Source organism: Neofelis nebulosa, chromosome 11 (genome assembly GCF_028018385.1).
Source record: "Neofelis nebulosa isolate mNeoNeb1 chromosome 11, mNeoNeb1.pri, whole genome shotgun sequence".
Classification (NCBI taxonomy): Eukaryota; Metazoa; Chordata; class Mammalia; order Carnivora; family Felidae; genus Neofelis; species Neofelis nebulosa.
Window position 1 is genome coordinate 59442106 of NC_080792.1, and position 26766 is coordinate 59468871.

A 26766-nucleotide genomic window follows, 5' to 3' on the forward strand; every position below is an offset into this window, starting at 1 on the left:
TGAATACAGTATTTTTTGTATTTTTTTTTTTTTTGGTAACTTTTCCATAACCCCTTTGGAATTGTATGTAGGTCTCAATCCCAATCTTTATTATTTCTCTTTTTCATTTTCATGATTGGACTCACTGAAGTCTTATTCTATTGCTCATTTAAAATCACCTTTTGATTTTATTGATAAATTCCACTCTAAAAACACTATTTTATTTTCTATCTTCTTTCCCCTTTTCCTTCCTTTATTTTCTTTTCTTGGGTTGAAAGCTGGTATCTTCTGCAATCTGAGTCTACTTCTAACTTGCTTCTGAGAATCTCTACAAGTATCATCTCTCATTTATTATCATAGATAGTTTGGGAATTGTTCTTTTAAGGTGATGTGGCTTATTAGTTCTTAGTGTCTGGCATGTTTTTCACAAAGGAGTTCTTATAGCCCAGTTTAGATGGACAGTACCAATTCAGATATTAAAATTATAATAAGTGTGAACTTGATAATGGCTGTAGACCATGAAGGTAGGATATTCACCTGGAGTGGGTACAGGATATTAACAAAACACAATATATTTTATTGTATTCAGAATCACTTTTTCTGATTTATATATTTGTTCATTGATGGTGACACGTGTATTATGCTTACAGAGTTTTATTCAAGATTTTTTGTTTTACTGTTATTTTAAAATTATATTGTTAAGTAAAAGTAGTAGAATATGTGACAAGTTAGAAAAAATGTTACAGTTGTTGAAACTGGCTCTTGAATACATTAAAGATAGTGGTTTGTAATATCTCTCTACTTTTGAATATATTTGAAAATTTTCTTCATAAATTTCTTAAATACTGTCTTGCTTAGCTAATATTGTTATAACTGTATTAATATTTGATTTTTAATAGAGTAAAGACAAGATTGCATCATACAGTAAAACTCCAAAAATTGACCGAAGTGATGTGGGCAAGGAGATGAAAGAGAAATCGTCCATGAAACGTAAACTTCCTTTTACCATTAGCCCATCAAGAAATGAAGAACGAGATTCAGACACAGGTAGAATAATTTGTTCTCTGATAAAATCTTAATCATTCTTTTACTATGATTTGCTTCATATCATTCCTCTTGCACCCCATTTTTATAGAGAAATATTTGTATTTTGGTATTTCAGATACATCATTTTGGGGCAGAAATTCATTGTTTCTCACTCAAACACGATTTCTAATCAGATAAAAACAATTTGCTTCTTTCCTTACTCTAAGGTTTATTACAAATATCTTACCATTTTCAGAACTTAATTTCTTGGATAGCATTTCAATGATGAAAATTTACTCTGATATACAGCATAGGATATGTTACAGTTGAGAAAAATGTGAGTTTTTGTGGACACAGTAGTGAACCCAACAAAGAAAACATTTAGGCATTTTAGATTCAGAAATGAATCAGAAATATGCCCTCCCCCACCCTGAAAAAAAAAAAGATTGAGGTTTATTGCCTAAGCCCATTCATGGTACTTTTTTTCTTCAAAACTCTTATACGTCAGAAATGGTCCTTGACATCTGTCAGTCCCTGTTGTTCATAATAGATCAGAAGTAACTTGTTACCACAATCTAATAAACTATTAGATTTTGTTAGCTCTGAACTGATCATTTCTTGAAACTAATATAAACTTGACTGTTATGTGTTTATCATAATTATTTTATCCCTTGCATGAAATATTAATAATGAACTGTTCTTAACGTTTCAGCTTCACTCACAGAGTTACTGTCCCATTCTGAGTTTATGTAATATCTTTCTGGCCATCTTAATCATCACTTTAGAAATAATCTTGACTGTGGAATCTGAACATACTTGAAATGCCCTGTGCTAAGATAGCTTTAGAAAGTACTTAAATTTTTTCATATGTTTTTAGTAGGTAGGTCTCGTTTTGTGTATTTATTTTGCTGTCTGTCTTAGCTTGAATTAGAAGTTGTTCTTAAACATGACATTTTTAAGCCTTGAAAACTGTGGGGTGTTTTTTTGCAGTGATGAAGAAATTTTGTGCTTTGTTCATGTTCTTAAATTTTTAAAAAATATTTATTTATTTTGAGAGAGAGAGCAAGTGCATGAGCAGGGGAAGGGCAGAGAGAAAGGGTGAGAGCGAATCCCAAGCAAGCCCCGCACTAATGGAGCCTCTGCCTCTCTCTCTCCAAATAAATAAACATTAAAAAAATTTTTTATAATAAAAAATATCAATAGTAATCAAAGAAATACAATATAGAACAATTGACAAAATCGTTGGCCTAAATTGTACCAGGTGGTCACTGGCCAGAAATAGGAACTTGCTTTAGTTGGTCTAAATTAAAAGAATATATTGTTGGAGGTAAATATGAAAACATTTATCCAAAACTAAAAGGTTGTTAACATTTGACTTATTCTTTAATTTGGAATTTATATAAGTAATTATTGATGATAGTGAAAATTATCTTAAGGTATGTGTATCTCTACTTAACTTAGAAGAGCAAAAATAACCCCAGGAAAATGTTAAGTTGTAGAGAATTTGTTCAATTTTGGTAAATCCAATGAAGCAATATGATTTTTACTCTTAAAAATAACATTGTGGAAGAATACATGAAGTAAAAAGATGCTCATAGCATTCAAATTTTAAAAATAGGTTATGAAATAATATGTACTGTTTGCATTAAAAGCCACATTGTGTATATTTATATTTGTATGTATGTGCACACAGGGCATATATTAACACACGTTTTGAAAGATAAAATTGTTTAAATATAAAAGACTGTTTAGTTGTAGAACTAAGCCAAACCTAGCTACTGTATTATGGGCCCAGAACAGAAATGTAAATATTTTAACCCTGACTTAGGTTAAATAAAAGAGTGGGGATAATAATAAAAGATTGGGAATAAGGACAGAATGTTAATAATGTTACTTAGCTCATCTCTTAATGCAAAGGAATAACTGATATTGTCTACAACTGAAATACATAGTTTTTAAAAAATATTTACTTCAACTTTTTAATCTTTATTTAAAATTCTTTCATATATGTTTACATATAATGTATTTATATTTTAGTGTATGATCTCTCTTGTAGAAAAGAAGCAATTCCTTGAGTTTTTCCTCTTCTTCTTCTTCTTCTTCTTTTTTTTTTTTTTCTTTAAGCTCTGAACCCAGTGTGGCGCTTGAACTCATGACCCTGAGGTCAAGAGTAGCCAGCCAGGAACCCTAGTTCCTCTTCTTTTTATGTTGGATTAAAATAAAATCTTTCAGCTTTTTATTTTAAAATAGTAATGTATATGTGATATTTTTGTTTGTATGTAAATTAACACACACACATACACCCCAGTTTCTTTCTCTTTATATATATTTAGAGAGATGCTTGGAATGATGGCTACTAAATGTTAACATTCTGTTTCCAAGATTTTGAATGACTTTTTACTTTCTTTGTTTTTTGTAGGACTTGAATTTTTAAAATAATGAGCATAATTATTTCTGTAAAACAGTTTCTTAAAAATTTTTTTTTAAGTTTATTTATTTTTGAGACTTCTGCGCATGCATGTGTATGCACATGCGAGCTAGTGGAAGAAGGGAGAGAGAATTCCAAGCAGGCTCTGCAGGTCAGTGCAGAGCTCAAAGTGGGGCTCGAGCTCATGAACCATGAGATCATGACCTGACCCAAAGTCAGACGCTTAACCAAGTAAGCCACCCAGGCACCCCAATTACTTTTTTAAATAGATATTCATACTTTTCAAGGAAGACTCAATGATCTGCCAAATCAGAGATACTGCTATCAACTGGATGAATCATTCTTAGTCTTCATTTTGAGATACCCTAGTGTGTCTTAAGCTTTATAACTCTGAATTATTTAATATTTATTAATTTTTTAAAAGATAACACTTTTAAAAAGTAATTGCTTAACTAGACAAAATTTGGGGGAACGTTACAGCATAATTTGAAGTCATGCCAGTGGATCCTTACAGATGTGTCATAATACTATTTATTTCAGCAAATTTCCAGTATATCTGCTTATATCATTTCAGTATCCCACATTGTCCTATCCTATTAGAGAATTCCCATAAATTTTGTCTCATGAAATGTTAGGAGATGAATATATAGAGTGACAAGAAGACAAATTATTCCTTATACCTATAGCTTGCTTTGTCACTTATTTTTAGCTTTTATTTTCAGTCTCTCCTTGTCTAGAATCCTGGCAGGATAAGTTAATTGTAGTTACAGTAGAGGTAAATCATAGCATAGTGTTTATTATCAGAGTCTTTGGAGTCTGACAGATCAGTGTTGTGTCCCTACTCAGCTCCCTACTTGTCCTGGCCAAAAAAAATTTGAGGCCTTTATAACTCCCAGTTTTCTCATCTGTAAAAAAGTACATGTAATGCCAGCTTCAGAGAATTGTAATCCTTCATTGACATAGTGTGTAAAATCAGTTTATGTATGTTAATTAAAACAAAACCGACAAACACTGGCTTAAAATAGATTGAGATTTTTTTTCATCTACTGTAATAAGGCCAGGAGGTATCAGTAGTCTAGGGTTGTTAACAGTAGTTCAGTAACGCCATCAGGGACTGGGATGTTTTCATCATTCTGTGCTCACCCTTAAGTCATACGTGGGCTTTGTCCTTAAGCATTTTGTTGTAAACTCACAGAATATCTTCTGCCTCCTCCTGGCAGAAAGTACGAGAGGGAGGACCCAACGACAAAGTATCTTTTTTCCAGTGAGTCTTTGCCTTTTTATTGATGAAACAATCTCCCTAGAAACTTCTGCCTGCATCTCATTGGTTAGTCTGCCTTAGTTACAAGGGAGTCTGGAAAGTTAACTACTTTCAGTTGGCTGTATTGTCACCCTAATCAAAACTGGTGTCCTTTTGTTAAGAAGGGGAAAATGAATATTGGGTAGGCATCTTTCAACACTGACACTGTATATAGGTTTTAGTATAGTAATTAATAACTAAAAACTGTTATCTCAAATAGTTATTTTTTGTACCTAAGTGAACTTTATTCCTGCACTATCAGTCAAAAAATCATACTTCTTTGTTTTCCTAGTCTAATGGCATCCAAGGGAAAGCCACAATCCCTTGACATGAAAATACTAATAAACAGCTGTCTTCAGAGTACACATGAGAGGTCTCTTGTTGGCCTTCAAACTAAACATGCAGTTATTTTGTTACAATTAATGTCACCATGAGCATCTTTGCATATTGTATTTTTATTATACCCTGAATTCTTTCTTACACATTCCCAGGAGTAGGGTTACAGGATTAAGGATTAAATACTTCTGTGATGTTTCTCCTAAATAATTATACCTAGTTACAAAGCCACCAGCAGTATATGAATGTTCTTTAACCTCAAATAACATTGGGGTACGTTTTTCTTTAGGTTTGATAGATCTAATGTCCTATAGAAGTAAATCAGTGGTACTTCATTATATTTAGTTTGTATGTTTAAATAAGTAGAAAGATACCGTGTCCTTCACTTTTTAAAAATCTTTGTTTTCATTATTTATTTACTAATTTTTTTCTTTTGGCATATGTAGATAATGCAGCATGAGAAAATCCAGAGACACAGTATGACCTCTTCCCAAAGTCCATGGTGGCAGTTGTGAAGCATGTTCAGATGTTTTAAACTAAATCTTCTCTGCCAGCCAGCCTTAGAAGTTCTATTTTCCTGATGCCGTTGAAGGATTTACCCTGTTTAATATGACTCAAGCAAATTTGGAGAGAGGAACTTTTTAAAAAAGAAAACAAAAAGAATTTTTCTGGTAACAACGTTAGAGTAGCTGATAAAATCAGTGCTTTGCCTAATAAGGATGATCACCTTTTGATGATTTTCATGGATATTATTTATTACAGATTTTCTTTTGTCCCTCCCCCATCTTTGAAACTTTTACTTTAAAAATTTTCAAACATATAGTGCAAACCTTTTTAGTCATTCTTGATTTTTTCTCTTATTCTCTTGCAACCCGAAACAGAATATTAACTAAAAAGATGGCTTTTAAAATACAACTATTGTTTGTCTTACCTTGCTTACAGAGAACATATCAGGGAGGGATAATTACTCTGCTTGGCACTCAGTGTTTTACAGAAACCTCCTAGGTAACCCTAGTCTCAGTATAGCACAGAAGTGGGTGAGTCAAGGGACAAGATATGGAAGCTCTTAAAAATTCAGCTCCTGAATTAAATCCTTATAGAATACACATTTAGATGCACCAAATATAAACATACTTATTTGAGTAAAAGCCAAAGGGTGTGTGGAGTCAGGGTGGATTAATTTATTGCCAAAGGTAGATTTCAGTAAACTTCTGCCACTTCCTTATATTAATGAATATAATTGAAATTTTAGTTTATTCACTATGCTTTAATCTGTTGCAAAAATATGATCTGCTTTTAGTAATTCATTTAATGCAACTTGTTGGCACAACTTACCGGTTCCTGCTTTTTCTTTGCAGTATATGGAGCCCATTTTTGCTTGTCTTTAAATGGCATGTCAGATATTCTTCATGGAATTTTTCTAGTTGCTAACTTTATATGTTCAGTTTAGAAATATAAGTCTTCATTAAAAACTTGTCATTGAATCCATTTACCCACTTAGTTTAGAATTGGTCTAAATGTTATTTTATCAGTTATTTTCCTTTCAGTTGAGTGAGCCTTCCTCAACACTAAACTTTTTGGCTTATCTTTAAAAGTTTCAAATACTATGTTTTACTTGTTCTCTAAATTGGTTTCTTTTTTTTTTTTTTTTTTTTTTACCCCAACACTTGCTTCTTTATACCTAACTGAACTCCTGAATAATAATAATGATTCTGGAAAGAAAAGTGTATGTCAATAAATTGAGTATATGAAGATCAAAATAATATTGTGAGTTAAAATGGCATGTTGTTTATAAGTAAAAATATCTGCTCTGGCCATATTGCCAAAAGTCAGTTGGTGATATTTTTACTTGTCATGAATTGCTAGGCCGAATTCCATATTCTTATCTTAGCTGATAAACTTTGTTTTGATTTTAGGCTGCTTTCTTTCTAAGACGTTTTATATAGTGGGCAGTGTAGTAATTCATACCATTTGAAATGCGTATAATTTATAGAAAGGTCTATGGTCTAGAATGATACTGCAGTCCAAAGTGTTCCATTGTTTTCTGAGTAGTTTGGCATTCATAGAACAAAAAGGATTATTGAGGTCCTTTATTCAAGTTTTCTAAAGACAAATTCTAAACAGAAAGACAGTGATAGAGGACTGCCTCTTTTATCATTATTCAGAGATTGGAAAAAATAAAGCTTCAAAGGAGATCTCTTTTAATAAATAGCATCAGTAGTATCTATTACTGCAAACTGCATGGTTGTCTTTCTCAGCTTTAAGAGTCCAATTGAAAAAAACTGAAGTCTTGGCCAAATTGAAATCTTCAGCCAAACCTGTGTTTTAAATGTGCTTTTGGCTTTACCTTAAAAATAATCTTTTGGAAAAACAGTGATAGATCATTGACTAAACTAGTGGTCTTTTGAAAAATGTTGGTTTGTTGAATTCTGCATTTCCCTTCGTGTGCTTTTTTTCTTTTCTTCTGTCTCTTCTTATTCTGTAGATTCAGATCCAGGACATACAAGTGAAAATTGGGGGGAGAGACTTATATCTTCTTACAGGACATACTCAGGTAATTAGATTATCAGGGGCACCTGTTTAGCCAGTGGTTTCTGTCACATTTACAAGTAATTGTTGTACTATAAATAACTTCCTTTGAAACCAGTATATAAGTATCGTTGGTTGAATAAGTGAACTATATGAGTGACACTGAATTTTCCAGTTTTTGTTTGAGGTGTCTGGTGCATCATATCCAACATGTGCTATTTATGAACATTTTAAGCAGGACTACTATGTACCACTACTCAGTAGTTGCACAGCACAACATGGGGCTACCGTTCACATAGAAACCAGTATAAAATTCAGCCCCTTGGAGTTGTGCAGTGCAGCAATTCCTATGGGAAGATGCTCAAGGTCCTTGGTCTCTTTTGCTCTATACTCTTTATAAGATATACACCATATGTACTGGTTTTGATAGTGTCATCTTACTATTTAATCATGCATTGTTTTTTAAAAAAAATTTTTTTTTAGTTTTTGGTTGAACTGTCTTTAGCCTATTGACTTTGCTGCCCATGTTGAATTTAACAGTGGATTAAAACAACAGCTTTCCTGGAGAAATGCCATTACTATGAACTGTGTTGGAACTGCTTTATTTGGCTATGGCACCAGGTTAGGCTTCATAATTGCTCCAGATAGAAGAATAGAGGAAAATGTATAAGTGCTATCTTATGTGAAAACTAACTAGTTAAGTGTTTTGATTGTCCTTTTTTTTTTTAATGGGCTTATATTTTTATCTCTTAATTTTTTTATAATATAAAATATTGTTTAGTCCCTGGGTGTCCAAGTGTCCAGTTTTCAGCATATGACATTTAGCTAATAAAAGCTGAAATAAACCTTCTGTTTCTGGTATATTTTATATTTTATAAATTTCTGAGGGAGGTGTAGAGCCAAATATTACTCTTAAAATTATCCTGAAGGGTACTAACTGAGCTGATAAGTCAGTACTTGATTATCAAAATTCGGGGGTAAAGGACATGTTTACAATCAGCATTAAATTTAAAAAGCCCACGCTTACTGTGGAGTTGGGTATACATTTCTAAAACAGGACTCCTCAGGGCCTGGGTATACCTGAAAGAGGTATATGGGATGAAACTATCCATGATCTGAGTAGTATTGCTGGAAATCAAAAGATAATAAGCACCTACATTTTAGAAATTCTTGTAGATGCTTTAGAACCAGAGAGCAATGGCAACATTTTTTTCTCAGACTTGAAGTCTATTCCAAATGTGATTGATTTAGTTATATTCATCTGAATTAATGGAGTTGCAGCTCCATTGCTCCATTCCTTCCACAGTGACTGCTTTGTGGGGAAGTATCATATTCTTTAGTTTTTGAGAGGCTGGTTGGTTTATGAGCCAGTTCCCCAAGAAAGAAATTTGTTTCTTCTTCTTGATATACCCTACACTTAATTGGGATGTGACTGTATTGAGCTTTTTGTTTATTCTGACAAGTCCTGAAAAGAAAGCATTCATTTTTGAGATTATAAGACTGAGACATCTCTGTATTTCTAAAGATCTTCTGAACCTTGAAATAAAGAATGTTGGATTGTGGATAATCTATTTCTCTGTTTTTCTTTAGTCTTAAGTAAATCACTTGGATTTTTTTTTTTAAATCTCTAGAGTGGTCGAGTGGAATTTCAGTTCTAGAGGAGACTGTGCTAAATGAGCACGTGTCAGTATTCCTCTGTGTAAATTTTAAAATTCTGACCCATTTTTTGGACAAATAGTTCAGTTGTCAAACTTGAGAAGTACCTAACTTTCTCAAATACCCGTGATCATTTTTTACTTATGACCGGTCAGGAAATAAGTTCTTCACAGTATAGATCCCACATAGTCAAAAGTTTTGTTGAATGCTTTACACTTGAGAAAGCACACTTTGGGACATACTAATCTAACACAATTTTGAAGAATGGTATTAATCTAGCTATCTTACACCCAGCATCTGTTTACTTACCTTCTTTTCCTATCTTATGTAAAGCATGAACTCAGACAAATGACTAAGGTAAACTCAATTAAAGAAAAACAGAGTTCAGATTGGATGCTAGTATTTAATTTGAATTTTTGCTTAATGTATCGCTTGAGAGCATATTCTTTTTAAAACATTGCATGAAATGTAATGAGAAGCAGAAAATTCATTGTTTTGTAAGTGAGAAAGTACGAAAATTTCCCCAAAATTTAAGAAAATATTTTAAAGAAAGATTCTCTGTACATTTTCTTCATTTTGTTTCCTCCAATTACTAGATGTCACTTCTTTTTAAAAAAAACTTTTCTCCTTTTTATAAAATTTTACAGTATTAAATATTTTAATTTTAGAAAAGTACATTTGTTATATTTAAAGATTTGTTATTTAGGCAGAAAATCATTAAAACAATAATTATGGTTCCTCATTAAATATGAGAGAACAGAAGCATACAGAATATTATTAGAAGAAAGTATATGTTTTGGAAAAAAAATGGGCTTCTCTTTAAAACCTGTAAGGGCTTTATAATAAATTTAGTAAGTTAGATGAGACACTGTGCTGAAACTGGATTTATACTAAAGTGGACCATTAATAATAAAATAAGAAACAGGAAAATAAACAATATTTAGAACTATTAATAAAGGCTGACTTAAGTAAATCTTGAAGTTTTTTGTTTTTGTTATGTAAAATTAAGTATCAACACGATGGACATTTTAGGAGCTATTGAATTTTGAGTGATTTCTGGGCAGCAGAGTTTAAATATTCTGATCTCTTAATTTTTCTAGGCCATTAGGATGCCAACCATTGTATCCTAATTAAATAAGTGGCTCGCTGCAAGAATTACTACTTTTAAGTTCTTATGCCTTAAATATATATTTAACAATATTTAAATAATATCAGATTATAACTAGTTTCTTGAAACTTGCTAGATTAATAAATGCTTATCACCTGGAATAGTCTTATCTGTTGGCCACATCTGCCTAGGGGAAAAAAAAATGCAATATTTACTACTAAACCTTCCCTTCTTCCATTTTTGCTGTGTTCTATGTTTATTTTTGAAATTTACTTATTTATCTTTGTTAGTCCACCTTTGCACGGACCCTCAATCCCCGATCAATAATTCTCAGATAATTTGTATAGGATTTCCCAAGAAATAAGATGCCTAGACACTTAATAAGCAGACATTAACTCACACCTGAATTATCTCCCAGAGAAGTCCTAGAACAGCTATCTGTATCTCTCAGACTTACAGAATCCAGTTCCACCTGAAGTTCCTGGCACTTGATGGGGAATGCTGGCTGCATTGCCAAAGGATTTCCCAAGTAGCTCAACCTGAGAACTGGCTTTATGATGGATCAAATCTCTTTGCAAAAAATGCTTAGACATTTTGGATCTTTGCACAATCTCTGTTAACCACCCCCACATACCCACACACATGCAGAATCTTTAATTTGCTCATTTTTAACTTTGATCAGGATCATTCCATGTTCAGCTATCCTGTGTCTGGGATAAGGTGATCTGATGCTGTTTTTCAGTAATTACTTCGTGTGATGAGACTTGTCTTAAATACTTATCTCATTAGATTATGCAAATCATCAGTGGAATTAGGGAAGTAATTTGAAGGAACATTGCTAATAAGGACAGCAGTAATTAAGAAGAATAAAACTATAATGAAGAGAAGCTTCAAAGATGTGATACTAAGGAATGTTTGAAGTGTTGTTGAGGAAGTTTAATTTTAAAAGAACAAATTGTTAAAATACAAATTATACTAGGAATAAATTTCCAAATCTTAATTTTCAGAAAACAGAATTAATATATATTTTTTCAAACCATTCAGGAGGAAAATTGCTCATATAATACAATAAAAGTCTAGTGTTCTTTTGTTAGCCTATTACTAGTTTATGTTTCTCAAATACATGTATAGCATCTGTTTTTTAAAAGTTTTCTTATGTTTTGCTTTTCAGTACTTGCATTTGTTTCAGATTCTTACATATTTGTTAATAATTCCAGAGAAAGAAGGTCCAGAAAAGAAGAAAACAAAAAAGGAAGCTGGAAATAAGAAGTCCACGCCAGTTAGCATTCTTTTTGGTTATCCACTCTCTGAGCGGAAGCAGATGGCACTCCTTATGCAGATGACAGCAAGAGACAACAGTCCAGGTGACACCATCATTGAGTACATGTGTATTCTTAGTTTGCTTCAGATTCCACCCGTGTCTTAACAATTACTTTAAATTTTTATTTTTCTTGTATTTAATAAAAATTTCTTATAAGTTTGGGGGCACCTGGGTGGCTCCGTTGGTTAAGCGTCTGACTCCAGCTTGGGTCATGGTCTCCCGGTTTGGGAGTTTGAGCTCTGCGTCGGGCTCCATGCTGACAACTCAGAGCCTGGAGCCTGCTTCAGATTCTGTGTCTCCCTCTCTCTCCGCCCCTCCCCCTCACACATGTGTACACGCTTGCTTTCAAAAATATTTTTAAAATTTAAAAACTTCTTGTAAGTGTAATTTTACGTTTATTTGGGTGATAATTGTTTATTGTCTGTATCCTCCACCAGATGAGAATCTATACAGGAGCGGGGGATCTTTGCACTTAGTGGATATTCAGTAAATATTTGTCAGCTAAATTGGGTAATTTAGAAATGGTCATTCCAAAAAAAAAAAAAAAAAGAGTCCATTGCTGCACTGTGTGCTTTCACCTTACTGAAGCATCTTTACTCTAGTTTCTGTAAAGCTGCTTCTAGGTTTATAGTTTACTTTTCAGTTGCAAGCACCCTGCCGATAAACTGGTAATCTTATCACATTAGTACTTTTGTTTATTTATTTATTTTTTTAATATGAAATTTATTGTCAAATTGGTTTCCATACAACACCCAGTGCTCATCCCAACAGGTGCCCTCCTCAGTACCCATCACCAGTACTTTTAGAAGCCATAATGTAATCCATGCTTTATTGTTTGAGATCTAAATTATTTTAAAAGGGAAAATATTTGTGATATGCTATGTAAATTTATTTCGTATTTCATTTCACACTTCTGATTAATGTGTTGTACTACGTGTATGTGTGTGGGTGGGGAAGAGTTGTTTCTATACTGTGCCCTCCAAAAATAATTAGGATGGGTTACCAACAGAACCAGAACAAGGGAACTACCCAACTCACTAATTTTTTAAAAGCTATAAAAAGCTAGGTAAAATCCAGATAGCTGGGCAGAGATGATAATTACTATTGACCATTGAATGCATTCTGGCAACCAACGACACAAAATTTTAAGTTGTATAGTTCTTATTGACTAATAAAGTAAATCAGTTTTGTCTAGAGAAAAAAAATTTCTTTGGGCTCTGAATTCAAGGCATCTTTATATAAGATTTTGGGTAACTTAACAGACACTGTTGAAATGCATTGAAAAGGATAGTTTTCTCTGGTGAAGCTTTCCTGTATTGGCTTTTTAAAAAAACTATGACAACATGGTAAAATTTTTAAGAGCTTCTATGTATTGTAGTTTCCATCAAACCATTGGTATATCTAATCTTAAACTAATGAACACATTAGGGCTTCCTGCTTTTTTAAGTAGAGCGTGTTGTTTTTGGTTATTCTCCTGCCTTCCACCCCCCACCCCCACCCCCAGTTTTTGCATCACTGTAGCCAAATTAAAGATCCTATGCATTGTTGGGGCGCCTGGGTGGCTCAGTCGGTTAAGCATCCGACTTCGGCTCAGGTCATGATCTCATGGTCCGTGGGTTCGAGCCCCGCGTCGGACTCTGTGCTGACAGCTCAGAGCCTGGAGCCTGTTTCAGATTCTGTGTCTCCCTCTTTCTCTGACCCTCCCCCGTTCATTCTCTCTCTCTCTCTCTCTCTCTCTCTCTGTCTCTGTCTCTGTCTCAAAAATAAATAAATGTTAAAAAAAATTTTTTTTAAAAAAAAGATGCTATGCATTGTTAAAACTTCAAATGTTTCTGTAAAATGTTGACCTTGTGTCAGATATAATAGTTAGATGGGAAGACTTTTATTTTTAAGAACTCATTTTGTTATACCATGAATTTCTATCCTTAGAATAAATTAGGAGGCAAAAAGTTAATCTTGCCATGTCTCCAGTGTTCCTTCTAGAAGTTTTCTAGGTATAAACATACAGATACATGTTTCATTGTAGGGTTTTTGTTTTTTTTAAGGCAAATTCTATCCCTGACGTGGGACTTGAATTCACAACCCCGAGATCAAGAGTCACATGCTCCACTGTCTTGAGCCAGCCAGGCTCTCTATGTAATTTGTGTTTTAAAATTTAAATAAGATCATACTATCATGCAGTTGATTCTTTTCATATAAGGATTTTTAGTCAACTTTATTAATATATGTAGAACTAGAGTGGAAAACTTTCAAAATATGAAGCTGTTTGCCAACATATAAGCATACGTGTAGTTTAGGATTCATTTTTTTTTTTTTTTTTAATTTTTTTTTTCAACGTTTTTTATTTATTTTTGGGACAGAGAGAGACAGAGCATGAACGGGGGAGGGGCAGAGAGAGAGGGAGACACAGAATCGGAAACAGGCTCCAGGCTCCGAGCCATCAGCCCAGAGCCTGACACGGGGTCGAACTCACAGACCGCGAGATCGTGGCCTGGCTGAAGTCGGACGCTTAACCGACTGCGCCACCCAGGCGCCCCTAGGATTCATTATTTTATCCATTATGTAATTAATTTCTCCTGTTTCTGTTATGTTTACCCTGGTTGCCATTATGGATAGTACTATTTTTATTTTATGTATATGAATATTATTTTGAAATGGCTAACAAAATTTTGTATGAATTAATTCCTTGCAAGTTGCTTGGATTAAAAAATATGTCCTTTTGTTTTTAAGAAACTGAACAGCTAATTTTAATAAATAATTTGACTATAAAGATTATAGTAAAATTCATTTATTCATTCAACAAGTATTGCATGAGTACCACCGTGTGCCAAAAAGTCTTCTAAATAGTTGAGATACAGTAACGAATAAGATAGACACTAAGACTGTGTCTGTGCTCTTATGGAGTGTACTTCCAGAAGTCCAGATAAGAAACTGTTACTGACACAATGCACTTTAAAATCCAAAATGTAAATTTTAAGCTTTTTTTCTTATTGGGGACAGAATGATGTTACTTGAGTGCCCTAATCATGTCAGTTTGCAAGAAAATTTCTATATGATGCTAGAAAATTATTTTCCGTAGACTTTCCTCTTAGAACATTTGTTTCTTTTAAATAATTGTAAATTTTCAGAATTAATTATTAGCACTGTACATATGTCTGGAATCCTTAACTGATTAAGAAACCTTTTGTTTTGTTTTGTTTTTGTCCCAGTAGTTCTAAAATGGGGACAAGAGGGAGAACTTTGGGTATTATCTTGTTTAACATTCTTATTTTTGGTATAGAGACTGGAACAAAAATCAAAAGATGGGACTCAAAGCAATTTTTTTTCTGATTAGCCCACTTTTTAAAGGCCTTCCCAGACGTCCTTATTTCTTGTAGATCTTAAGCTTCATTTTAATGCTAAAATCATCCATGACCTCAGTTTGAACTTAATATCTGAATAGAACTCTAACACTTTGTCTGAGTTCCAAAGTGTGAATTCTAGCCTTCAGTGTCATTTCATCTAGGTGTTAGAATAAGAGTAACATGCCATGAAAAATACATATTTTTTTTTCAAAATAATTTTTTAATGTTTATTTATTTTTGAGAGAGAGCATGAGCAGAGGAAGGCAGAGAGAGAGGGAGACACAGAATCCTAAGCAGGATCCAGGCTCTGAGCTGTCAGCACAGAGCCTGACATGGGGCTTGAACTCACAAACTGTGAGATCATGACCTGAGCCAATTTCGGACGCCCAGCCAACTGAGCCACCCCGGTGCCCCGAGAAATACATATTTTTTGCAGTTTATCAAATTATTCATTTAGCAAACACTTTTACAGTACATACTGGATACTTTTACCAATTTAAGGCAATTTTATGAATTGATAAAACATTTTTTTTCTATTTGTTCATGCAATATTTGATAACCCTACAGGAAGATCTACTCAGTGTATCTTGGGTTAAATTATTAATATATCATCCAAGCCAAGTTTTGGATTGTTAGGGTGAGAAGATACTCCCCCATTCCAGGAAATTGCACATTACAAAGCTTTCCATGAACATTCAAAATATTCAGTCTAGAACTTTCGTTAACTTTCTTTTTTCTTACAGATTCCACACCAAATCATCCATCACAAACGACACCAGCCCAGAAGAAAACTCCCAGTTCCTCATCTCGACAAAAAGACAAAGTTAATAAAAGAAATGAACGTGGTGAAACTCCTTTACACATGGCAGCTATTCGAGGAGATGTGAAACAAGTCAAAGAATTAATAAGTTTAGGGGCAAATGTGAATGTGAAAGATTTTGCAGGTAAGACTAGTAATTAAAAACTAATTCTCAGGACCTAAAATTGATCATTGAAACAGATTCTGATTACATTTTAATCTGTATTCTGTCTTCCTCTTGCTAATACAAAAGAGTTCTAAAAGTGTAGTATATTATAAAATTCTTTTGGAGTATCCACATAAACCCTGATCCTCTGCTATAATTCCATGTCAAGAACTACTCAAATTTTTAAATATTAAATGAGTATTTTAGTTGATATATTACCACAAAATTCTTTATCTAATTTAGGTTCTATTGTAGATAAATTAGATTTACATAATGTTTTCCAAGTGTTAATTCTTTCATAAGTCTTTCAAGAATGTTTATTAACTTGAACATGAGAACTTTAAGAGCACTGGTGGTGTTTTCATTTTAATTACTCAAATACCATACCAGTACATTCTTACTGTAAAGAATTCAAACAGTAAAAGCATGCAGGGAACAATACAGAGATTCCCATACTTCACATACTACAATACAGATTCTTTCTTTGCCACAAAACTATTGTTAACAATTTGAAGGTTATCCTTTCTGTACATTTTTATTACCATCTGCATAAAATGAGCCTTTATAGGCTTTTTAAAAAATTAAATCATCCCATCTGTATCTATTGGTCTGTAGTTCTACAAACTGCCTTTTTTACTTAATGTGTTACAGATATTTCTGCCAGTACAGATAGGTGGTTCTATTTTATTCAACAGCTGCATTAATATTGCATAGTATAGATTCCATGGACAATAGTTTAGTGAACACTCCTATAGAAATGACTTGGTGTATAGTTATACAAGGATTTCAGAATTTCAGAATGGAAACTGTTAAAGGGGCTACGTATGCAAATGGCCATCCAAAAAAAAAATTTCTCAATTTATACTACCATCAAGAATACATAGAAGAGCCCTTTTCCTCTTCACAAAAGTTAGATATTATCAATTTAATTATTAGCAATCTGACAAATGGAAAAAATTGCCAGATCTAGCCTTTTGCCCATTTGTCTAATGGTTTGGCAGTATTACTAATATGTAAGAGCCTCTTGTCTTTAGTATAGGTTTTAATTCTCTGTCAAATATGTAAAAGTTTTCACTGTGGCTGTGTTTGAATTTTTACTTCAGTGTTGTTTATTGTATTTAAAGTTTTAATTTTTTATGTAATCCTATCAGTTAATCTTTTTATTTATGGGTTCTTTCTGTTTTTTGTTTGTTGTAATAAGGGCTTCTCTGCTCCTACATACCCCTCTGTTTTCTCATTCCCATATTTTGTTTTTGTTCTGCTTTTAAATGTAGCCCTATTAGAATACACGTGGAATTTATTTCTCTGGTGTGAGTGGGGAAGAGGACAATGTACAGGGTCTCCTTTAAAGAATGAGACGCAAAATGCACTTTGATCTAACAATTCTACTTCTAAAGACTTAACTTAAATATTTAGATATGGATATGCATGAAAATTTAGTTGTAAGAATATTTGTTACAGTATTGTTTTTAATATCTTAAAAACCAAGAGGCACCGGGGTGGCTCAGTCAGGTAAGTGTCCGACTTTGGTTCAGGTCATAATCTCACGGTTGGTGAGTTCAAGCCCTGTGTTGGACTCTGTGCTGACAGCTCAGAGCCTAGAGCCAGATTCATATTCTGTGTCTTCTTCTTTGCCCCTCCCCTGCTTGTGTGCGTGCGCGCTCTCTTTCTCTCTCTCTCTCAAAAATAAATAAACATTAAAAAATTAAAAAAAAATAAGAATAATCTAAATGCCCAGGAATAGGAGCTCATTTAAATAAATTACAGTGTACCAACTAGTCCTATACTATTTGTATAAAAGTGTAATGACATGGGAGATTATTTTCACTTCAGTAAATAGAAGAGGGTTAAACAACCTTCCCAGCTTTACTTTAAAATTATATACCTGAGAGAGGTGCCTGGGTGGCCCAGTCAGTTGAGTGTCCAACTCTTGATTTTGGCTCAGCTCATGATCGCAGGATCCTGGGGTCGAGCCCCACATTGGGCTGGACGCTAAGCATGGAACCTACTTAAGATTCTCTCTCTCCCTCTGTGCCTCTTCCTGCTCACGCTCTTTCTCTCTAAAATAAAAAATAAACTAAAAAAAAAGAGAGGCACCTGGGTAGCTCAGTTGAGTGCCTGACTCTTGATTTCAGCTCAGGTCATGGGTCTCATGAGTCATGGGATTGAGCCCCAAGTCAGCTGTGTGCTAGCACAGAGCCTGCTTAGGATTCTCTTTCTCCCTCTCTCTGTGCCCCTCCCCACTTGTGCTGCTTGCTCTCTCAAAATGAACTTTAAAAATTAAGTAATAGTAAAAATAGAAAGAAAAAAATTACAGATCAAAGAGAGAAAGAGGTTAGAATTAGCTAGATTATTCAAATTTTTATATCTGAGTGGTGGAATTATGGGTGATGCTTATTTTCTGTGTTGTATTTTTTGTTTTCTAATTTCTTTCATTAACACAACTTTTTTTTTCTATCACCAAAGTTATTGTAGTGATAAAATTATTTTAGTTAAAGTAGGTATTAAGTCTTGGAAAAATGAAAACTCTTAAAACATAGAGGCTTTTGTTTGCTGAAATCCCCTAACAAGCTTATTAATTTTTTCCTTTTTCTATTCTTTTTCCATAGTTCAGATGATTATTATACATTACAGCAAGTTTGTATTTATTGGATAAGCTTAAAAATTTAATATTTTGGTAAAATATTTAGCCCCAGTGGAAATAATATTAACATAAATAAATCTTCTGTAAAATTGGTGGTATTCTTAGGTGTTTATTTCCAGTAGCTTGTTAATCATTCCTTTTTCCTTCAGTACTATGTGTATTATAAGCCATATATCTCACTCACGCAGCTATGTATATAAAACATATTTTTTTAATTAGTGTAAATTAACCATATGTTAAATTAATATGCTAACTTTAGGTTGGACACCATTGCATGAAGCTTGCAACGTTGGATATTATGATGTTGCTAAGATACTTATAGCAGCTGGAGCAGATGTTAACACACAAGGATTAGATGATGACACTCCACTCCATGATTCTGCTAGTAGTGGGCACAGAGATGTAAGTATGATAGAAAAATCAATATACGTTTTCAAAATATTAACTCAGCCCAGAGTAATTTAGTTCACTTCTTCGTCATACCATCTCATATTTCACCCATTGCTTGGTGAGCTCATCTGTATTTTATTTTCCCTTTTTCCTGCCTTCTAATTGCTAATTCATATTAGTGTTTTATATAAAACATAAGATTTATTCAACTTGATAGTTAATTAAACAGGTTGGCAAAATTTTATTGCAAGGCCATTCTCCTGTCAGATAGCTAGATGCAGCAGTTAAAACAGGTTTTACTTATAGTGAAAATTTTACCATCTTGCCCTGCCTATCTATATTTTTCAGACTTATTAATATTTAATGGTCTCTCTCTCTACAACCTTCATTCCTGAATGTTAGCTGATATTATTTATTTAATATATTCAGATGGTTTATATGTATAGTAATAAAAACATAATCAAACATGATTATATATGCTTACAAATTAATGGCACCTTTGAACATCATGTTTAATTTGTTTTGATGTAATTTTATGAACCATTGTAGGTTTTAAATCCATTTGCATTTTCAGTCTTTGTCATGCTGATATCCAAGCTTAAGCCCATCTCTATTGTAATGAAGCTCATGTTTTAAGTGTCTTTAATGCTTAATTGCATTGTGGTAGTCTGCTTACAGTGAGAGCAAATCAGTCTGGGGCACTATTAGGAATGGTTCAAAAGCAGGATTTTGTGTTTCAAATAAAAGTAAAAACTATGTAAAGAGAAAACCTATTAAAGAATATTTGGATATAGTTTAGAAAGTTGAAAAGTACTTTATAGCTTCTAAAGATAACTGCAGGCTCCCCCCCCCTTCCTCCCCACTTCTCAGTATTTTTAGCCAAAAGCAACTACTGTTTATTTTTTTAAATGTTTATTTATTTACTTTGAGAGTGAGAGAGAGAGAGACAGAGAGGGGGAGAGAGAATCCCAAGCAGGCTCCACGCTGTCAGCACTGAGCCCAACTCAGGGCTCACTCCCACAAACTACGAGATCATAACCTGAGCCGATCAAGAGTCGGCCACTTAATCGGCTGAACTACCCAGGCACCCTGCCAAAAACAACTAACATAGGTGTTTCTTCTGTATTTCTAGCAAGATGAAGCTGTCTTGCTTTTTAATTTTTAGTTTTTATTTTTTGACCTACTGCAGAAGATTTTATTGCTATTCAGATATTCACAGAATCTATATTATGTAGTCTTTACTAGCCTTTATTATAATTGTATTTTCTTTTTTGGATTTTTTTTGTTTGTTTTATTATCTGGGTTAATATATTGCCTTTTCTTTTGTTAATTTAGTTTTCTATGCATCTATATTTGTTCTTCTCTATTCCCTCTGATAAAACTCATTTAGCCTGTAAATAAGGTAAAGCACATTGATCAGTTTATTATTTTTGAGAAATACCTGTGGGATTTTTCATATCCCTGTATATAAGATATCTTGTATCCTGATCTCTTTGGGACTAGTTGCTCTCTAGATCTGAGGCATAGATGTCGTCCTGGAATATCACTTAACCATTAATCCCATGTGGGATTTTCAATCTTTCCACGAGATTTCTAGTTTCCTGGTGCCCATCTTAACTTTCATTAATTAAATGGTTTGTTTTATTTCCTGCATGGTCATGGATTTCCCCAAGATCCTCATTGCTCTGATGTGGTGTATTTCTCACATTAGAGATCTTCCGTTAACTTCTGCTCATTCATATTTGACTGAAGCTCAAAAAAGCCTGACTGACAAGATGTGTAATGTACGGAGTCTGTTGGCTGGTGAGCTTTTCTGTAGTGTGTCTGGTGGAACAAGATGGCTGTTTTGTCAAAGTCTCCTAAATGTCAGTATTTATAGGTTCTTCTCTTGGTATAGATAGTTTCTCCAGAAAGCAATATTCTACTTTCCTGTCTGGATGACATAAGAATGTTTTTCTAGCTTCCTAGAAGCCAAGCAGAGGAGGAGTTTTTGTTCGACAGTAGTAAGAGGAGACTCTGAACCCATTCTGTCTTAGAGAAACTTACATTTAATTCTCCTGACTTACAGTAAGATACCATTAAACTGTCTTCCACTGCGCTATCTAAACCCAGAATCTTACTTTCATTTTGAGAAAAACTTCTCTTCTTCAGGGATGGAAAAGGTGCATTCATCTGACTGTGAAGGCTTGAGAATAGAAGCACCATCATTAAAATTAGTACTTCCCTGGTACATCTCAAAGGCCTGAAAGTTTGAACAATGACCACCATATGCCAGGATCTCATGGCAGCCAACGTGTAATTCAGTTCAAAAATCCTGTTTTAGAGTTTTTAGAGTTTGCTTCATAGGACCACTCTATGTACCATAGGTTGGGTGCTGGGATTCTGAGACAGAAATTTGCAGGTGCTTGCAGAGATAGGAGGAAAGAGGGATGTGATCTCAGGAGCAACACCTGTTAGGATATGACAGCAGCAGGATAGAACAAAGGAAGAAGCTGATAGAACAAAGGAAGAAGTTGTGCAGCTGCAACAAAAGCTTCAGCCAGTGTCACAGGGAGTCATTGATACGAAGATGCACTTTGGAGTTTGCTCTGATTTGAGGTAGGGGCTAGGTCTATGTGCGTGCACGTGGATCAGTCAGTGAATGCAAGCTGCTGATGGCAAGGAGGCATACCCCTTAAGTGGTGCCACTCCCAGCAGTTGGGGGTATAAGCATCTTGGTCCATTTAGAAGGTATCTGAGCAGTGCACACCATCCACTAGAACCTTCAGACGGAAGCTTCTGCCTGGCACTGCTACCTGGCTCTGTGGATCCATTTGCAGCTGCCTCTCCACTTCAATGCACAGTACAGGTGGGACTCAGGGAAACATACCATTCCCTACCACTAGTGAGCCTGCAGATCTGTTTCCATGACTGCCTTCCCTCCCTGCTTATCAGCAGCAAATCCAGTCAACCATTCATTCTCAGGTTTCTCCAGGCAAGAGTCAAACACTGTGTGAACCCCAGACTCCGGACACTTGGGTAAAACTTTCTTTTCATGGTGACCTAATCCCAAGTGAACCTATAAAGTCAGGAAATTCCCTTTTAAAAAATGTCCTCACACATTGTTTTCCTATTGAGTAGACCAATGGTGGTGATTGAAGAAGAGAAGGAAAGGATTTGGTTATCTTTAGCAAGTCTGGGATTATAGTGAGCATTTCTTTTCAAGCTGGATGAACACTTAGTCTTCACTACCATCACGTTTAATACCTTGTTGTACTTTGAATTTCATGAAGTCAGCAGTTTCTTCTGCTTGAAACAGTGCCATGAGTAACATTTACTTTGAGGAATACTTGAACAGTGTGCATAGAAGTGGCACCGTTTCATTACAAATGAAGATGTAATTGCTTATTGATCTGAAAAACATTTGTAACTACTGAAATTTTTCATATTAAGGGAGACTTGGTAATGGAGTGTCACATAAATTATTTATCTGAGGTTCTTGTAACTGCATTTTTAGGTAGTTGCATTTATTTGTCTTCTTTGAGTCAATAGGCTTCAGTGAATATTTCCCAAAGTCAAATAATAGGAAAAATCAACTTGGTGACAAAAATGGAAATCAGATTTTACTAATTCCTCAGTAAGAAAAATCCTCGGTATTCACATGATAAAATGACTGGGGTATGAAGCTAAATATGAATAACTGGTCTGTTTTGATCTCTTATTTTGTGGTATTTTGTGAACTACATTACATTAATGTCTCATGGTAGTATTTGTATTTTCACTATGGGACAAGAAATGTTCTAAATGCTTTATACGTATTGGTTCTTTCAGTCTTCACAATAAGCAAGCAAGCTTCTGATGTGTCTTAAGACTGTGTAGCCTGTTCCATTTCAATACCCTCAGCCTCTCCATGAGCGTGGCAGGGCATTGACATAAGAACTCCTGCTCTTCCCAAGTTTATTAAATTGATGTGACTCCAAATTAAGGGACCAAAAGAGAGGAATCTCCATGTCTTTTTAAGACAAAAACAATATGATGATTCAGTGATCTAGGAGAGTTGCTACTTAATGAGTCTCCACTCTAATAAGAAAGATAGGACATGCTTTATAATGTCCTAGATTGCATTTTGATATCCTCTCATATCTTTCTGCTAGAAAATCCCCTTTTGTTCTCTTAAGCAGCAAACATTCTCTGCCCTATTTTCTTTTTTGACATGCAGTAAAAATTTCAGTGTCAAGCTGCCTGTCTTAAAAGGCACATTTTACTCTATTTGACCAAAAAAGTGGAATTTGGAGTGAAGATAGATACGAATTCACTTGTGGCCTGGCCAATTTACTATCTGTGTGATTTTGAACAAGTGGCTTTTCTCCTCTGAATCTCCATTTCATCGTCTTTAAATTATATAACAAATAATACCTATCTAAAGGGGATATTTTGAAGGAAAAAAGACACTATGCATGTAAACACACCTTGAAATCTAAAATGGTATAGAAATGTCAGAGGTAGAAGATTAAAAGGCTACCTTTATGTTACTATTTTTCAAAAATACTCAAATATTTTAGAAACTAGAATTTGGAAACTAAAAATGCTATTTTTCACATTAACTTTTTTCTCTAAGGTATTTTTTATGATTCTCAAAGAAGTTCTAATTTTAAAGAAAAAATGCAGTGTATAAACATTGTTTTTCCTGAACTGGTTTTTGTTTACCATTGGACTAGTCTTTTCTGCTCCCTTGGCAATTGTATACACCTGTATATACCTATATAGCAATTCCAGCTTTTTTTTTTTTTTTTACTGATGTACTTGTGTGTTTCCTGTACCGCACTGTGAGTAGCATGCATACAGCCTTTTAAAAAAAATTTTTTTTTTAAATGTTTGTTAATTTTTGAGACAGAGACAGAGCATGAACAGGGGAGGGTCAGAGAGAGAGGGAAACACAGAATCTGAAACAGGCTCTGGGCTCCGAGCTGTCAGCACAGAGCCCGATGCGGGGCTTGAACCCATGGACTGCGAGATCATGACCTGGGCCGAAGTTGGAAGCTCAACCGACTGAGCCACCCAGGCGCCCCTGCATACAGCCTTTTTGTATGGATTTGTGTTAGTGGCCCCTGGAGCTTCTTGTTACATAAGACTTAACACATTACACTTACTGAGTTCTGCATGCATGCATGTGTGGTACATGGATGGATGAATACATAACTGAGGATAAAGCAGAAAGAAAAAGACTTAAATTTATAAGACCTGACAATATATAGGGTACATTTCTTTCTCACTGCATTTATCAGAAAGTGACTTATTTTCTGGCTCTGCTATTTAAATATTGTACTTTTTGCTCTTTTTTTTAAACGATATTCTTCTTGATAGCTTATCAAGGATGAATTGTTTTTCTTTAAAGTGATAAGATTTTCTAATTTCTAACTATAATGTTAAAGAATTATGCCTTGTTAGACATGTTTCTGTGAATACAAGTTTCTAAATGTGCACATAGCTGCAAATATTTCCAGAGGCTGACCTTTGAGCTCCTATACTTACAGGGACTCAAACACTATTTCCAGTCTCTTTCCAGAGGGAGACTGGCATGCTACTTTCAAGAGACCTTTGCTTTTCCTCCTACCAACATGCCTAGGATAGTAGGAGTCACAATTCAGAGCTATTGAGAGCTATTTTCTCCTTGTTCTTTTACTTGTGCCTAAGAAGGAAGAGGGAAATGAGAGTCACCAAACTCTCATTTGTGTATATTTGTACCATTTATTATGAATCTCTACCTAAGAATTAAATTTCTTTCACTCAGTAATACCTCTGACAACTGTAGCCATCCATAAAACATTTCCAGGGTGGGAGAAGCTGAAAGATAGCAGTTTTCTGTCCTGTTGTAAATTATTTAGACTAACATAGCTTACTAAGAATCTAATCTTTAGCTTACCTTTTGCAAGTGTATATAGTATTTCATGATACATACTTTTGTGATTGCCTTATTTCTAGTTCTATTTTAGATACCTGTCCATTCTTCATCATTTTTACTTATTTCAAATTTGTTGGCTCTTGTGCTTTAAGCAGCTTTGTTTTATTTTTGTGAGAGAGCATGAATGGGGGAGGGATAGAAAGAGAGGGAGACACAGAATCCAAAGAAGACTCCAGTTTCTGAGCTGTCGGCACAGAGCCCGACGCAGGGCTCAAACCCATGAACTGTGAGATCATGACCTAAGCTGAAGTCGGAGGCCTAACCAACTGAGTCACCCTGGGACCCCCTTTAAATCCTTCTGGAATAAATAATGATTTGCATATGCGGAAGTTCTGTAGAAGATTATTTGGGTTGGGGTTTTGTAACATGTTTAAATTAACCACCTGTCCCTGATTCATCATAGTCATGCAATATGTATTTGCTGGTTATTTCCTAATGGGTGTAGAAAGTTTTCAGCAGTATCAAAATCCTACATTCTATTTTTTTTTTTTTTATCCTGTGGCTCTAGCCTAAGGAAATAAGCTTAAAAATGGAAAATTTTCAACTTATAAAGATGTACAGTACAATATTATTCATATTAACTACAAGTTTTTACTTCAGTTACCTTCTCAAACCCCTAAAATGACAGTAAGAGGAGATTCTAGATGACAGATGTACAAGGACAAAAAAAGAAGAAACAAGAAAACCAACATTTTGGGAGAAGAGAATTAGAAGAATGAGTGGTTACTGATCTAGAACAGGATTTGGCAGACTTTTCTCTAAAGGGCCAGATAGTAAATATTTTAGATTTTGCTGGCCATGTGCCGCCTCCACCATCCTTTCTCTGTCTACCCTCTTTTTGCCCTCTCTTTTCCTCTGAACTAATTCTCCTATATAAATCCTTTTTAAAGTATTTTAAAAAAATATAAAAAACTACTTTTCATTGGCTAACTCCTGATTTATAGAAATCAAAGAAAATTGAAACCAAAGCCATTCAAATGCAGAATCCCAGAAAGACTAGACCTCAGGAATTGGTGGCGCTTGGTACTTCTGGAAGTGCCTATTAAGATAGGACTGAAAACAAGATAATTGTATCAAAGTCTTTTTGACCCTTCTATCCCCTTCCTAACCCTACATGGCCATATGATTACACCTCTCCCACCCCAGCAGATGATGGGAGGTTGATTTCCTGGCAAGTATAAACCATATATTCTGGACTGACATACCACAAGAATAGTTGAGAGTAAGGATTAAGTGTAAGTTAACTAAGTGAAACATACCGAGTGTTAAGAACCCAGCCTCCTTTCAACAACCAAAATGTTGACAGTAAGGCTTAGAGTTTTAGGCATGAGTTGAAAGATTTCTCCACAGGAAATTGAACTAGCTGAGAGAGGAGTCTGATGAAATGGTCCTGTTACATCACACTAACATGAAGTCCATCTGTCAACAAGTCCTAACCATGCCAACAAAACTTTCAGTAAGTCTTTTTAGTGGCTTACTCTTAAGTGTGGACAGCCAGTGATCCACCTGCATTTGAGAAAAGTCTCTAATATAGATGATAAAGATCAAAACAAGCAAACAAAAATGTAGGAACTTGGAGGAGGAAATAATGCCATGAGGAAGTTCCCCCAAAGCCATCAACTTCCCCAAAGAGTTAAGAATTTATTGTAGCTATGATGTAAGAGCTGAATGCATTAAACAAGGAACATTGAGTGAAGGAAAAAACCTCCTAGAAATTAATAATATGGTAAAAAATGAAAAATGGAGCACAGTTGATCCTTGACCAATACAGGTTTCAACTGCATGGGTCCCCTTGCAGA

At 34.4% G+C, this 26766-nt stretch overlaps 1 protein-coding gene across 3 annotated transcripts in view; it reads left to right on the forward strand.

Annotated features, from left to right (window-relative positions):
• Positions 1-26766, forward strand: part of ANKRD12 (ankyrin repeat domain 12) — a 127399-nt gene that overhangs the window by 46105 nt on the left and 54528 nt on the right. For 2 of the 3 annotated variants that reach the window (XM_058692695.1, XM_058692696.1), the window contains exons 3-7: positions 879-1026; positions 7555-7623; positions 11580-11726; positions 15771-15971; positions 18896-19038. In XM_058692695.1, coding sequence (XP_058548678.1) covers positions 879-1026; positions 7555-7623; positions 11580-11726; positions 15771-15971; positions 18896-19038 — 708 coding nt within the window. The remainder of the gene's footprint in view (positions 1-878; positions 1027-7554; positions 7624-11579; positions 11727-15770; positions 15972-18895; positions 19039-26766) is intronic. The other variant, XM_058692697.1, reaches the window with a different exon arrangement.